Source organism: Tympanuchus pallidicinctus, unplaced genomic scaffold (assembly GCF_026119805.1).
Source record: "Tympanuchus pallidicinctus isolate F22 unplaced genomic scaffold, pur_lepc_1.0 scaffold11, whole genome shotgun sequence".
NCBI classification, from domain to species: domain Eukaryota; kingdom Metazoa; phylum Chordata; class Aves; order Galliformes; family Phasianidae; genus Tympanuchus; species Tympanuchus pallidicinctus.
Window position 1 is genome coordinate 12,034,737 of NW_026294627.1, and position 14,642 is coordinate 12,049,378.

Genomic DNA, 14,642 nt, shown 5'->3' on the forward strand with positions numbered 1-14,642 from the left:
GCTCAGTAGTGTGCAAAAGCCCAGTTTTGATGACTTTCAGAAGTCCTTGCAGTCTGTTAGGCTGAAGCTGAGTCAGTACTGTGGAGAGCTGTTGACTTGCTTGAAGCATAGGAGGGAATAACCAGATAATTAGGATAACTTTTGCTCTATGCAATATGAAAAGATCAGCTATTTTTGATGAAAGCTCAAAGCTTTCAGCAGATGCATTTTTCAGGAATTCCACAATCAACCAGTGGAAAATTACATGATTTTTAGCATATTTTTCCACAACAAACTATTTTTGAAACATTTCCCATATGACTGCATGAATTGTCCCTGATTTAATATCCAGAGCATTCTGGAAATGACTTATCTTTAGTTCTTAGGACCCCCAAATACACAGTTTTCATTTAAGATGTGAATTCCCTTTGGTATATTACATCTCAGGCTCAGACTGAAATGGAGAAATGACCACCTTTCCCATGGTGGAAAGGTCTTACTGCGGTGATGCGGAAATTATACAAATAACTGTAAGCAGAGAAGGAAAGATTAAATAACAGGTTGAAGAGATACATACAAAATGCCACCTGGAGGTAAACCCAATCTTTTTGGCTTTGCTCTACCAAAATCCTATGCTTGGTGGGACAAGGTGACTGTGCAAGATCTGTGAGCAGCATGTAGTGGTCGTATCACACTGACAGATCCCATTGCCTGATTAGCTTTAGACCATGGCTTGCAACCCCGTTTACAAAAAAAAAAAAAATAAATCACATTTTTTCTCTGAACCACTCTCTCTGTTGAAAGCTGTGATACGCATTCTTTTTTCTGACTTTTCTACTGTCTGGAGCCTTTCTATTTCCTCATCCATGTAACAATGAGATTTTACAGTACAGTCAGTTTCATGCATCTCTTCACTGCTGTGACTAAAATGTAACCGAGCCTTGGCCTGACTGGTGTGAAATCCTGCTGCTTTACTTATCAACAATTGAAACCACAAGTGTCCTTAATTTAAAACTACAGCAAAAAGGTTCTGTAGACTGGATGCAAATAACTTCAAAATATTATTACGGAACGTCTGCATCAAAGATTCAATTTGAAGGCAAGTCAGGCATAAAAAGATGCACCAGAGCAGTAAGATGGATACTTGGGGTACAGTGCTTCCTCCTTCTTTTCCCTTCAGTCATACACTTAAACCTATTCTCATTTCTGATAGCACTAAAGCATGTGCTTACACTGAAACATTGATCCTAATGAGAGTTAAACACTGAAATCAGAGACTGCAGAGAGCTAATGTCTTACTTAGAAGGGACAGCCTTAAAGACTGCAGGGGAGAGAAACCCTGTGCTGCTGGTCACTGATTAATTCTAAGAAGACGGGCAGTCTGTTAAGGTTTCTGCTAACACAGTAAGTATTCCAAACTAATGGCCATAACATACTCCTGTTGAAACATTTTAACTCTTTTTTCAAGCATCAGCCACAGACTGGAGCTGAGGTGTAAAGGGACGGCAGGTCCCTCATCACAATGTTCCTATTCCATTTGTCAAGGCCATCTCCAAACTACTGCAGACCAGCCAGGCTGATTATGGTAAAATGAAAGAGTATGTCTCTCTGAAAACAATGTTCAGGCACTTGAAAGACAAGGAGGTGACTAGAAACAGCCAGCATAGGTTTGCCAAGGGCAAACTGACCAACCAACTTGAAAACTTGCTTTGGTGAGATGACTCTCTTGGAGGAGGGGAAAGCAGCTGTGTTGCCTACCTTGATCTTAGCAACATTTCTGACACAGTAATTTGCAGCATCCTTGAAGCCAAACGGCTGAGATATAAAAGGTTAGATGGAATACAAATAAGGTAGATAAACAGAAGGACAAGGTAATCAGGAATTGCCAAATACAGCTGTTGCCTGGCTATTACTGGTGTTCCCAAAGTTTCCCAAGCTGGGGTCTATACTGCTAAAGGTCTGCACTAGTACTCCTCAGCATGTTTGTCAGTGCCATTCAATTCTGGAAAATTGTCCTTATGCAGCAGAGTTGTCTTTCAGAGGGATCTCAGCAGACTAGAGAAATATTCAGGCAAGAACCCCATGAGATTCAGGGACAACAAATGGAAATTCCTGCATCTGACCTGGAATAACCTTATGCATCAGTCCAGACCAGTAACACCTGGCTCAGCAGCAGCACTGCAGAAAAAGACTTGGCATCCTAGTAGGCAGCAGGCTATATATGAATCAGCTGTTTGCTCATGCAGAAAGTGAATGCTCCCCTTCATTAAGCTATTGTGAAGCTGCAGGTAGAGTGCTGTGTTCGGTTTTGAGCTCCTTCAATGAAAGAGAAGGATCAACAAACTTGGAGTGCAGTGAAGGTGAACAGAATGGTCCACAAGAACCACAGTGAGGCAGGGGAACTGGGTTTGTTTAGTGTGGAGACTAGACTAATGGGGGTTCTAATATCTCCAGTTATCTAAAAGAGGCTACAAGGAGGATGGAGCCGTATTCTTCCTCACAGTGCGCAGCAAAAAGACAAAGGGCAAAAATCAGAAGTGGTTGCAAGGCAGTCCTAAAAAAATACTCATTGCAGTGACGATGATTAACACTGGGATAAATTATCCAAAAGGTTGTGGAATTGCTCTGGATAGAAATATTCAAACCTTGACTAGGGAAGTTCCTGTGTAAACAGGTCTAAATTTGAAGCTGGTCCTGTTCTGGATAGAATTTTTGGCGAGGTGATCCACAGATTACCCTTGAAATCAAAATTATTCCATTTATCTGTGACTGACAATAAAATTCCAAGATGACTGTATGTTTGCTGTCTTTCCTGAAAAGGTATTGGTACCGCCAGCCATATGGTTGACTATAAGGTTTAATGCCTGGTCTAGCATTAAATAGGGAGGTTGGTGGCCCTGCATGTGGCAAGGGAGTTGGAGATTCATGATCCTTGAGGTCCATTCCAACCCTGGCCATTCTGTGTGATTCTGTGATTTAGAAATATGATTTTAGTCTGTTATGAAGTCAATATGGATGCGTGGAACTAACCAGACTTTGGGATGACACTCAGCACTATACCATGTTGACAACAGGCCACCTTAAGCATCATCCGCACGTATACAGAATATAACACTTAGAATTTCAAAGACATTAATCTGCTTAACTTTCATTGAGGGATTTACCCACATTGCACAGGAAAATAGAGAAAGGACAGCCCATCTACTGACTGTCCTCTCCTTGCAGAAATCTGCATTTTCGTGTATCTTCTGCTGGAGGCAAGCAAACTGCTACCAATTCTTCTAAAATTTCTAACTCCTGTTCTCTTTTTTTATCAGCTAAAGAGATGTTTATATGCAAGAGGCCTGCATTCATTAGCTTGCCCCTGCTCATATTTTCTGCATCAGTATGGGCTGGAACTGCAGAGTGTGAGCACTGTGCCATGCAGGGGCCTATAGCTCACTTCCAGATCCACGAATGTCTTGCACCCCTTATGTCCAGCATTTGTACTCCTGTGTATGCTTGAGCTGCGTCAGGTAGTGCAGAATCACTGTTATGTATGGTCATCAAAATTCAGAGCAGCTGTAGCTGCTTGCAGCTATGATGAGGTTGAACCTGAAATGGAAAATTCAGTTCCCGACATATAGTAAACAGTTAAATCTTCCACTGGTTTAATTACCAGAATACACTAACATTGATACAATTATTCTTTTTCATATAGAGTGTTGATCAAACCCTGTCTTTTAGTCTTCAAAATACGGTCAGGGGTAATCAGCATTCTCCTGCACTGCTTAATGATATTGCAATAAGCAGTTTGTTAAATATACCTGAAAACTCTGGGAGCTGCCCAAATCTTTCTCTTGGGAGCTGGGGAAAAGATGCTGTGATTAGGATTTAATTCAGAATCACAATGCCAAGATGAACCTCTTCAGTATGGAAACTACTATTTCAGAAGAACGAGAGACCAGAATTTCAGTGGGATTGTAACTGCCTGCATGAAACAAGGTTCACAATATATGGGCCTATTATAGACTGGCAAACCAATTATCAGCTGTGGTATGGGTCAAGTAGCAAAAGCAGGCCAAACCATCACTGTCATAAATAGACATAGCTTCATTGAAATCAATGGAATTGAACAGCTCATTCCAGTGATAAATAATATGCTGCAAGTTTCACTAGCTTTTAAAGAAGGTTTAATAAGAAAAGCTTTCACTGCAATGACTTAAATAATGCCACGTAAAGCATGAGGGAAAATCTCATTTGTTACAGAGGGGGAAGAATGTGAATGTAGATCTGAATTATGCTGTGAAATGAAAGAATGTGAAGCATTTGCATGCAACAGACACCTTGGTTCCCAATCGAAGAAGAGAGGAAGAGTTATACTGTTTTTTTTTTTGTTTGTTTGTTTTTTTAGCAGAGATAATACTTTGTATTAGCAGCTACTCTAGAAGGTATTCCATCTACTCAGAATATTCATGTGTGCCATGAGCGAGGTCTGGTGCACTGAAACTTGCTGGCTGCAATCCCAGAACCTTTCGAGGAAGTGTACATGGATGCCTGCAGTAATTTATTGGCCACTGTTTGCAAACTCCTGAGAAATGCCATTCCTGAGCTCAAACTTTGTTTAACTTCTTGCTAGAGCACTGCAACAGTGATAATTACAAGGTATTGTTAAGGACATGGTGCTACTTGCTTGATACTGGGAACCTGCTTGGCAATGGATGGCAGAAACATTCCATTAAGACTTGTGGTCTCATCTTGCTGCTCCCTTTCTACAGAACAGTTTGGCAGTGCTAGCAAGTGTTTATTTATTTAACCTGAAAGTCACCAGATGTTATTACAAGGATGTCCCACCTGATTAATTTCTTCTGATAGCCAAAGGCTTCTTGCATAGTTTCTCAAAAAGAACATGATCTAAGGCAGGTGTAGTCTTGCTCATTACCAGAATAAATCCACATATGTTATGAGGTCTATTTATGAAAAACATGTATTTCTAAAGATGACTCCTTACTTTATGTAGACATTAGGATCTAATTCTATGATAGGTATTGAATTCTTTCTCTTACCAAATTACTGTGACACTTGAGGTCAGCTACAACATATTGGTGTAAAGCCAAAGGAATTATTTAAGGGATATACTTTGAAAGAACCTGATTTTTTAAGTCTAGAATCAGCCTAAGGCTGTAGATGACCCTGCCTTCAGCAGGGAGGTTGGATTAGGCAATCTCCTGATGCTTTCCCACTTCATCTAATCAATGATCCTGTTAGTTTCAGCTTTCCTAAAATACTGTATTTATTTCCTTAATCTTGATTCTTATCTCAGTGGATTACTGAATGGAAAATGAAGAAGTACAATTTAAATGTCATTTATTATATATTTCTGTCATCAGAATTGTCATTCAGCAATACCACCTCTTAAACTCAATTTTCTGGCACAATTTGGTATGAGTAGAGAGTTGGATAGGATCTCATTAGATTCGTTTATATAATTTATACGACATGTTTGAAAATACTGTGAGAGAAAGCAGAGATTACATCAAATTTTTCTAATCTGCTCCATAGCTGTTCTGACTAAGGATAAGGAATAAAACTCAAGCTGGAACTAGAAGCAGAAACGATAAGATATCTGAAATAAAGGATGACTTAATCTATTGCTCTTTTTGCTGCAAGGTTATCTCAGCATCTATAAACATTCCCCAGAGATCTACAGTGTTTGTGTTTAAAATATACCAAGCAGTTCCAATTTAAAGACTTGTTAAAACTATTCCCTGCTCCTGACATCATTCAAGAACAACCCTTTAATCTTCTCAATAGTTAATGACTAAATAAAAATTCTTAACTGATTTTTTTAAAGCTGATTGTGCTGAGGCACTTCTGTCCAGAGGGCTGCTAACACTCAGAGAGTTTGGCCTTTACTTTGAAGGCAAAAGGAAAAAGGAAAAACTGTTACAAAACTTTTTTTGCTGCTTATTTCTGTTTCCAAGACAAAACAAATTTTAATAAAATTAATCAAGAAGTATTAAAATAATAACTAGAAAAATCTTCATACTTTTATGTTTTGAAAGACAAGACAAATTAAATTTATGCTAAATGAAAAAAACTTTTATAGATCTGAATTTTCTGAGCACTACCAGGAGATCAGATTGATACCTGTATCCAACATGATCAACCTACATAAAACAGCAAATGGTATTTTATATGTTTGTGGTCATGTGCATTTATATGGGGTACACAGTCACATATGCTCTTAGAATCACATGAAATTTGGAGAGCAGAATGAAGTTGCTAATTATCTTCTATTAAAATTAAAACAGACTTTTAATTTCTTTTGGATATATGTCTTCAGAGCTGAGTCCAGCCTCCCTGTTTCAAAGACCCCTAGATGAGATCAAATTGATCTCAAAAGCGATACAGTTGCAGACAGGTGACACAGCACAGAATATGGGGTGCTGTGGTTGTCTGAAACTTTTGATGAGCTAATGTGGAATTAAGCAAGGTAATCCAGCTTTCAGTAGATGGATGCTCAGGGCTTTATCGTAGATGTCTTTGAAATGCTGAACCAAAAACCAGAGATGGTCACCACATTTGAAAAGCTGCAGCCTAAATCGGCTGTACAGCTAATATCCTGTACATGCTTGCAATCATTCTGCTGCACCAAGGTCAGCAGGCGTAGGAGAGCCAACAACTTCACCACTTACACTCAGGATAGTGTGGCCGCATGTCAAGTGCCGACCAGGAATGCCATTTGGCTTCTGTCAACTCCTGATTCGTGCCCAGCAGTGATGTGGGACAATGACACATGGCCTGGGCCAAAACTAAGCAGAGACCATGCTGACAATTTAGATGATTATCAGTAGTGGCTTTTTTTATTGTTATGGGTTTGCTATCTTATCATCTCTTTACTTCACCATTTGGTGGATTATTTGAACTAACAGAAGGAAACAAGAAACATAGCCCAGAAATGTGTTCTTTGCTCAATTACAGACAAGGATGTTAAGCCATAGTAATGTTTGCTGGCAACATAATGAAAAACAGCGAGATGCTCACATCCTAAAAAAAACAGCTGCATGTACAGGTGTCTGCAGCAGATGCCTCCCTAAGCACAATGTGATAAAAGTGATTATTTCTTACTCAACAAAGAACAATCCCAAACAGGGTATTTAACGGAGGATGATAGTGCAGGTAATTAGGAGCCCCATGCCTTACACATAAAGTAATGTTTAAGAGAGTGAAGCTGAGAACCATCTGTACTTTACACATGGGTCTGTGTTTATGTTTGCAATCAGTTGTGGGCAGTTTTCAACCTGATTCCTCAGATTTCTAAGCTGATATCCTACTCAGTAAGGTTTAAATGTCTTATTCCTGGTTTTAACTGATGGCACCTTGCCCTATAACTCAAAAAAAAAAAAAAAGGCAACAGAATGTCATATTTGAATAGAGGACATTTCTAAGAGGAGCAAAGGAATAACCTGCTTTTCCCGTGAGAGATGTACTCTGTGGTTTTTCCTACCTTTGGACTTCCTATCATGGTAGCTCCTGCCTCGATAATGGTGGCCACTTTCTGTGTACAAATTCTCGAGATCTTCTTTCCACGAGTCTGGATTGAAGTGTTTAAGCAGATCTTCCACAGTGTCAAATGCAGCAATAGTCTGATCCAGGGCCTCTGCTGTGAGCGTAGGGTCGGTCACTGATGGAGAGGGATATGAGACCCCCTAAGAGTGACATACATCTCAGTGTACTTGGAAAAATTACACCACCATACAAAACAATTAACAACATTCCCATTTCATTCACCTACTTTGGGCCATCTTTTGAAGTTCTTAGCTGGGTCAGGCAGCATTATGACTGTGTTTTATTTTGCAAGGAGAAGAGGCACCAAACTCTCAATGGAATCCAGGAGGAGACAGTACTGATGGACTGACAACTTAAACTTTCCTCAAAGAGGATGGTGGTTTGCACATGTGCCAAGAAATAAAGAAAATGCCTTTTGAAATGACTGGGATGGCCATGACCACAGCACAGAGATGCCTTACAGAGCTGGGTTGATGCCTTTGCCAGTCTGCCAGCTCTGTTGGTAAATCTGTAAGAGGCAGTTCAGAAACCGCAGCAGAAAAAGACAAAGACAACTCCTCTAGATTTTGTGTCCCCCTTCCAGCTCAGTTAAGACTTGAAAAGATGGCTTTTTATATTCCCAAGAATTATATGTTATGAAGTACTGATAAATTCTTCCACTCATATAAAAAAACATGCTTAAAAATGAAAACATGATATTTGGATCTCAGTAACATAGTAATGAATATTAGGATTACCAACATTGTGTTATCCTCACAATAATATAATACCAAATAGAACATTATTTCTAAGCAGGAAGGGCCAAGTACCACTTTTTGAGCATACCTGGCTCTCATTAAATTTGTAGCATAGTTTGACTTTACAGAAAGACTGCAATTACTTCATTTTTACCGGAATTAACTTTAAAATTTTTTCTTGTGTGATTTAGAAACACAGTATTCAGAACCCTGATGGCACGTTTTTCCTTGTCGAAACACACCTCCTAATATTTGTGTAAAATATGCAAAAGAAAAGCTAATAATGCACATTTGTTAATTTCTGGAGAACCACAATGAGAATAGTTGTTTTTCTCCAGTAAAATGCATATTATAACACAAGAGTTTTCTTTGGATTTTTGTTTGATAAGTCAAATTATCAGGGCAAAGCACTGGAAAATGAAGAAACTTTCTTCTGAAAACTCAGCTCTGAAGCAATGCAGTAGAAATATGATATTTAAAATAAATATTCCCCCCCCCCCCATTTTTTTTTTTTTTTTGCCTGATCTCTCAAGAAAATACATATGTTAAATCATTAATCTTTGTGATTAACTTAACTTAGTCGAGTAGTAATGAAAGGCTCATCTCATCTCATATGTTACTCATACATTTGCAGGACTGAATTCTTCAAGAGTTGCTAGAATAGTTTTTGAAATAATCATTTGTTTTGTCTTTGCCTGTTAGTTGTATCACAAAACGTATCATCCTTAATATTTTATTGCTTTTGATTTTTCAAAATATGGACAGTCTGAAATCTTATGTACAAGAAAGAGAATAAATTGAAAGCATTACAATAGCATGGTCAAGAAAGCCAGGTTCTACCTTGCTGCTTATCATCAATAGCACAAGAAGTTTCAGAGGGCACATTCATGCCTGCAGTGCCTCTAGAATGCAGTGCTAAGATGCAGTACAGATGCAGTAAAAATTCATGCCCCCAAAAGGGAAGGCTTCTCAAAGCCTTCTCTCCAGACTTCTAAGTGGCTTGAAACAGCCACCGCCAAAGAGATGGGCGCCCTGGGAAATGAGAAGCTTCTGCCAGTGAAACACAGCACTGCTATCTAGGGTGCTGTCACTGACCATCGTGCAGTGTGCTAATGTAGTCTCTGAGGTTACAAAGGAAAAACACATCAAAATGCAGCTAGCTTATTGAGAAGAGTGCATGGCTTGTCTGTGATCACAGCCTGGCCACGAACTGGCAATCCCCACTCCCTTTCAGAAGAGACAGAGGTAGAAGGTGCAAGGATGCTGAAGAATTACCAGCACAAAAAGTGGTTTGCACCGGCAACCCAGTGAACAGCAAGGAAATCCAAACATACCGTCATCCCTGGTGCCATTTCATAATAGATCTGTGGATCAGCCTGTGAATTTGCAGGGCATTTCAAACTAACAGGCAGCAGGGATTCCCCATTTTCTTTTCACACAAAAACCCCTACTTGAGAGATTTGTGCAACCTAGTTTGCTTAAAGAAGAAAGCTTAACTTTTTTCTCAGTGACAGCCAAATCGAGAGGAATTATTGCAACAGCTCAGATAACCTTCTGGCAGCTCTATCATGTGACAGGCCCAAAAGTAACTTCAAAGCTGCCAACCCAACTGCCTCTCTTTTGTCCTGCCAAGAACAAAACACAGGCTACAGAAGAGCTTGGCTCCTTGTAATCTGGCTTCTGAGATAGCATCCAAAGAGGACAAGAAGCAAGAAGGAATAAATAGCAAAGACTTTCCACATTATTTATTTCTTCTGTATTTCTGAAAACACATTTTTAGTTTCACGGGATACAAAGGTATCTTTCCTGTCAGTGCTATTACTCGAAATTTCTACCGCATTTCCCCCATTCTATTATGTTCTCTATTTGTATTGTGAAGCTGGTAGGCTTGTCAATGTGCATCCCAGTTGTTTGTTGGTAATGACAATGCATCACAAATTAAGGAAATTAACTTAAAAAGGAGTGCATTTTGTTTACTTTTTTTTCCAGGTTAGCCATTCTATGTTCACAGAATCATAGAATCATAGAATTTGCTAAGGACAAAAATACTGGTTTTAGCATTCTGAGGGAAAACATGAAATATGGTTGTGTGTCGGATACAACCTCGGATGAGAGCATTTGTTCAAATTCAAATTTTCATTCTAAGCAATGTAAATAACCCAGATTCTAGAATGGTCCTTTGTGTTACCTGTGGGTTTCAGGAAAAAAAGAAACAACAAACATATCAGTCATGCTAACAGCTGAACAAAATGTCATCTTGTCAGCATCTGACAGGTCCAGGTTTGCCCTTCAGAACCCTCAGGACCACTACAGAACACCTGAATGTTACCCTCTTGAAGAATGTCCCAGCCCTTGGACTTTCTGCCTTGGTGGTATCTTTTGGAAAAATTGTTCAACCTCTTCACATTACTTGGAGGATAAAAAAGGTCTAGTGGGTGCAATGAACACCAAATGGAAGATGGTATGCTTGGTTGGATAGGGGATCGTGTAGGAAAAACAATGAAACTGGAGAAAATGAAAAAACTTGGGTTCTGCCATCAGCATTTTAGCTCTAACGTTGGTATTTTACTTCTCTGCCTCTAACACCCTAACAACAAATATTTAGAAATGAGTAGATGCAGAAAATTAATTGAAAAAAAAAAATCAGTATGAAAAAAACCAAAATACCTGGATTACTTTTTGACATATTGTACCACTTATGATGTAAAGAACGATAATTAACATGGTGTTTAGCATATATGTGATCTCATTTTCATAGTTACCTGATGAGGGAGCCCTCGCCTTACATTTTCTAACAGAATCATAGAATTGTTTGAGTTGGAAGGGACCCTTAAAGGTCACCTAGTCCAACACCCCTGCAATGAACCTATGGCTTGATCAAGTTGCTTAAAGTCTCATCCAGCCTGACCTTGAGTGCCTCCAGGGATGGGGCACCCACCAGCTCTTTGGGCAACAATGCCAGTGCCTTACCACCCTTATTGTAAAAATCTTCTTCCTTATACTCAATAAAAATCTTCCTTTATTTTCAGTTTAAAACAATTTCCCCTTGTCCTATCGCAACAAACCATACTAAAGAATCTGTCCCCTTGTATCTTCTAGCTACCCTTTAGATACTGAAAGGCTACTGTCAGTTCTCCCTGGAGCATTCATTTCTCCAGGCTGATCAGCTCCAGGTCTCTCAGCCTGTCCTTACAGGGAAGTGTTCCATCCTTTGGATCATTTCTATGGCCCTCCTCTGGATACATTCCAACAGCTCCATGTCTCTCCTGTACTGAGGACTTCACATATGCAGTACTCCAGGTGAGGTCTCATCAGCACAGAGAAGAGGGACAGGACCACCTCTTGCTTTTCTGGGCACACTTCTTTTGATGCAGCCCAGGATGTGTTTGGCATTTTGGGCTAAAAGGGCATATTGCTGGCTCACGTCCAACTTGCAATCCAGTACTCCCAAGTCCTTTTCAGCAGGGCTGTGATTTATTCTTCCACACCTCACTTTGTACTGATAGTGGAGGCTGCCATGACCTTGCACTTGGGTTTGCTGAACTTCTAGAGGTTCACCTGGGCCCACTGCTCAAGCCTGTCCAGATCTCTCTGGATGGCAAACTGTCCCTTGGGCATGTTGACTGCACCACACAACTTAGTGTCATCTGCAAACATGCTGAGGGTGCACTCGATCCCACTGTAGCTGTCACTGATGAAGGTCTTTAACAAGAAGACCGCTGGTTCCAGCACCGTCCCTTGTGGGACACTACATCACTCATCTCCATCTCATTGCTCAGCTGCTGACCACCACTCTCTGGGTATGATCTTGGAACCTCAGCCTACCAAATTTTTAAACAACATATTCTATCAGATAAATTCTTTATTTCAGTCCCATATTAGAATGAAAATTGAGTTTATATCTTTCAATAAGACAGTCTTTTAGTACCTTCCTCTTGGCACAGACAGATCTCCGACCTGCTAACATTGCTACTGAAGACTTTCAACAGAATTAGTTCAAGGTTATCATAGCATTTGATCGCAAAGAGCGAGTGGTAGCTGCAAACTCAAGGGCAACTGCAGATGAGATTGGATTGACTTCTTTTAATTTTGGCAGTACAGAATTTTCTCTCTGCTCGGTGTCTGGCTTAGACACTAATCTGTAGAATTTACTCTTTTATTTTCTGCTCCTCCACTGGCATCTCCTCTTAACTTCTGAAACAAAGGTGCTGTCAATAAACTCTCTTCCATAAATGTTCCAAGCATGGATCTCAAATTCTGCTATGAGCACATGTGTAAGAGGACTGCTCATATGAAGAAGTCTAATGCTACATTGCTACTTCTAACAATATGGGCTGACAATTTAAATTTACTTGAGAAATGTGGGAGAGGACATGTTTTTAGCCAAAGACACAAATCAAGTGCAATGTAGAGAAAAATAACCATACGCTTCACTTCCCCTTCTGCTTCTCTTACTTTCCTTTTATTTGCATTTTCCTTTTATTTCCCTTTCCTCTTCCTGAATCACATTTCATTGCTGGATATGGAGACTTTAGATACAGTGTTTTATGACTTATCTTAAAATCTTTAAAAAGCCTTATATGAAGAATGAAAAGCTAAATCCCTTTTTCTGTCAGTCTGTTTTTAGTCTGCTATTTAGATCAAGAACATTTCATAAATGAAAACTACAAGGAGTTTGTGTCTTTTATTTTCATCCTGGCAGTGTGAGTTTAAGAAATGTTTCCCAATGGCTGGTCACAACAGCTGATAGCATACTTTGAATCTTTTTTTCCTTAAAAATACACTGATTAAAAAGCAGTAGTTTGATAATCACTTATTTCATCATCTGCCAAAGGTGAATACATGGTTCCTCTGCATAGGCACTATAATAGTGATTTGGATTCAAGCTTATCAATCCAAAATAGAAACAAACTACTTACTGAGACAGAGCTTGTGACTGATTCCCAGTTAGTTTCTGAGGCTGCATGCTGGAAATCATCCTAAAGGGAAAAAAAAAAAAAAAAAACCACAAGAAAAATCACATTAAGGCACTGTCCTAAATTAACTACAGAACATAAAGTCTCAGCATTCAACATGTCATCTCTTTGAATTCTATTCCATGAAAAAAAAATTGCCATATATAATTCCTGAACTCTTCCATGGCATAATGCTACTTTCATTCAGGTTTCTCCCTTCTCACTCTCTGTGAATAAGACCCTTGCAAGCTTGCTGAGGCAGGGCCAGGTATTATTATTATTTGTAATATGATGCACATTTGTCTTCATAACAGGATCTAATCTGGCCAATACCATTACAAATATCTTCTAACTAGTATTAACCACTTCTGCATGTATACAATCAGAGTGCAGTGCTGTTTCCCAAACTGACCCATTATGGAAAGACTGTGGACAAACCTTGGGTACTTAGTTATGGTAAAAAGCAAAGTAAATTAATCCACTTGAAATGCAGTCCCAGTATGACTGTCCTGCTCTTGGTCTTTGTACTGAACAGGATTCGCTTGTCTATGCAAAGCTCTGAATGGCACTATGCCATTTAGACCAAGAAACATAGCCATTACACATTTACATTAGAGGGATCATATCACAACTTCTCTGGGCATTTATGATTAAGCTGAGCAAGAGAATAGGATTTATATCATCTAACTTTGAATAAAGCAAACATCTAAGATAGCCTTCTTTCCATTTACAGTAAACTAAATCTAGCATTTTTAGGATGCAAATCATCTGATCTATTTTAGATACCTAATCTGGGATGACGTGAATTGGATTCTAGAAAATGCTTTTTCCTCTCCACTGTCCACAAGGGCAGCCTGAGGTAACTAGCTTACATACAGATGTCAGTATTGTGTGTAGACATCGATCTCTGGTCAGCTGAATCCCAATTCACTCATCTGACTAGTGATGAGCACTCATTACTTAAATGATTGGCATGAACAGACAGGTAAGGAAAGTGGACTGAAGTGACAGCGTACAAAGATTTTCTTTTCTAATAATGGAATTCATCAAGAATTTAAAGAAGATAGATCAATGTCTGATTTCATTTTACAGTGACTCAGTCTCTGCTATGCATTTAAGTTGACAATTTAGACAGGAAAAATGGAAGACTGGCTATTCAGCTGGTCCAACCTAGACTCAACTCTGCATGGAACCATATACATATATGCAAATATTTGTTATTTCTTATGAATTGAAAAGAGAAAAATTATCATATAATCTGTGAGTTCACAGTGCTCCTTTTCAACCCAGGTCATTCTATGATTCAATGATTCAATGATTCAATGATTCAGTGATTCAATGATTCAATGATTCAATGATTCTGTGATTCATCAATTAATTGCCTTCTTTGCCAAGAAAGAACAGAGTTGCTTTTAGACAC

At 39.1% G+C, this 14,642-nt stretch overlaps 1 protein-coding gene across 3 annotated transcripts in view; it reads right to left on the bottom strand.

Moving 5' to 3' along the window:
- Nucleotides 1-14,642, bottom strand: part of PDGFD (platelet derived growth factor D) — a 137,624-nt gene that overhangs the window by 19,972 nt on the left and 103,010 nt on the right. For all 3 annotated transcript variants that reach the window (XM_052670943.1, XM_052670942.1, XM_052670941.1), the window contains 2 exons: nucleotides 13,187-13,246; nucleotides 7,469-7,670 (listed from right to left, as the gene is read on the bottom strand). In XM_052670943.1, coding sequence (XP_052526903.1) covers nucleotides 7,469-7,670; nucleotides 13,187-13,246 — 262 coding nt within the window. The remainder of the gene's footprint in view (nucleotides 1-7,468; nucleotides 7,671-13,186; nucleotides 13,247-14,642) is intronic.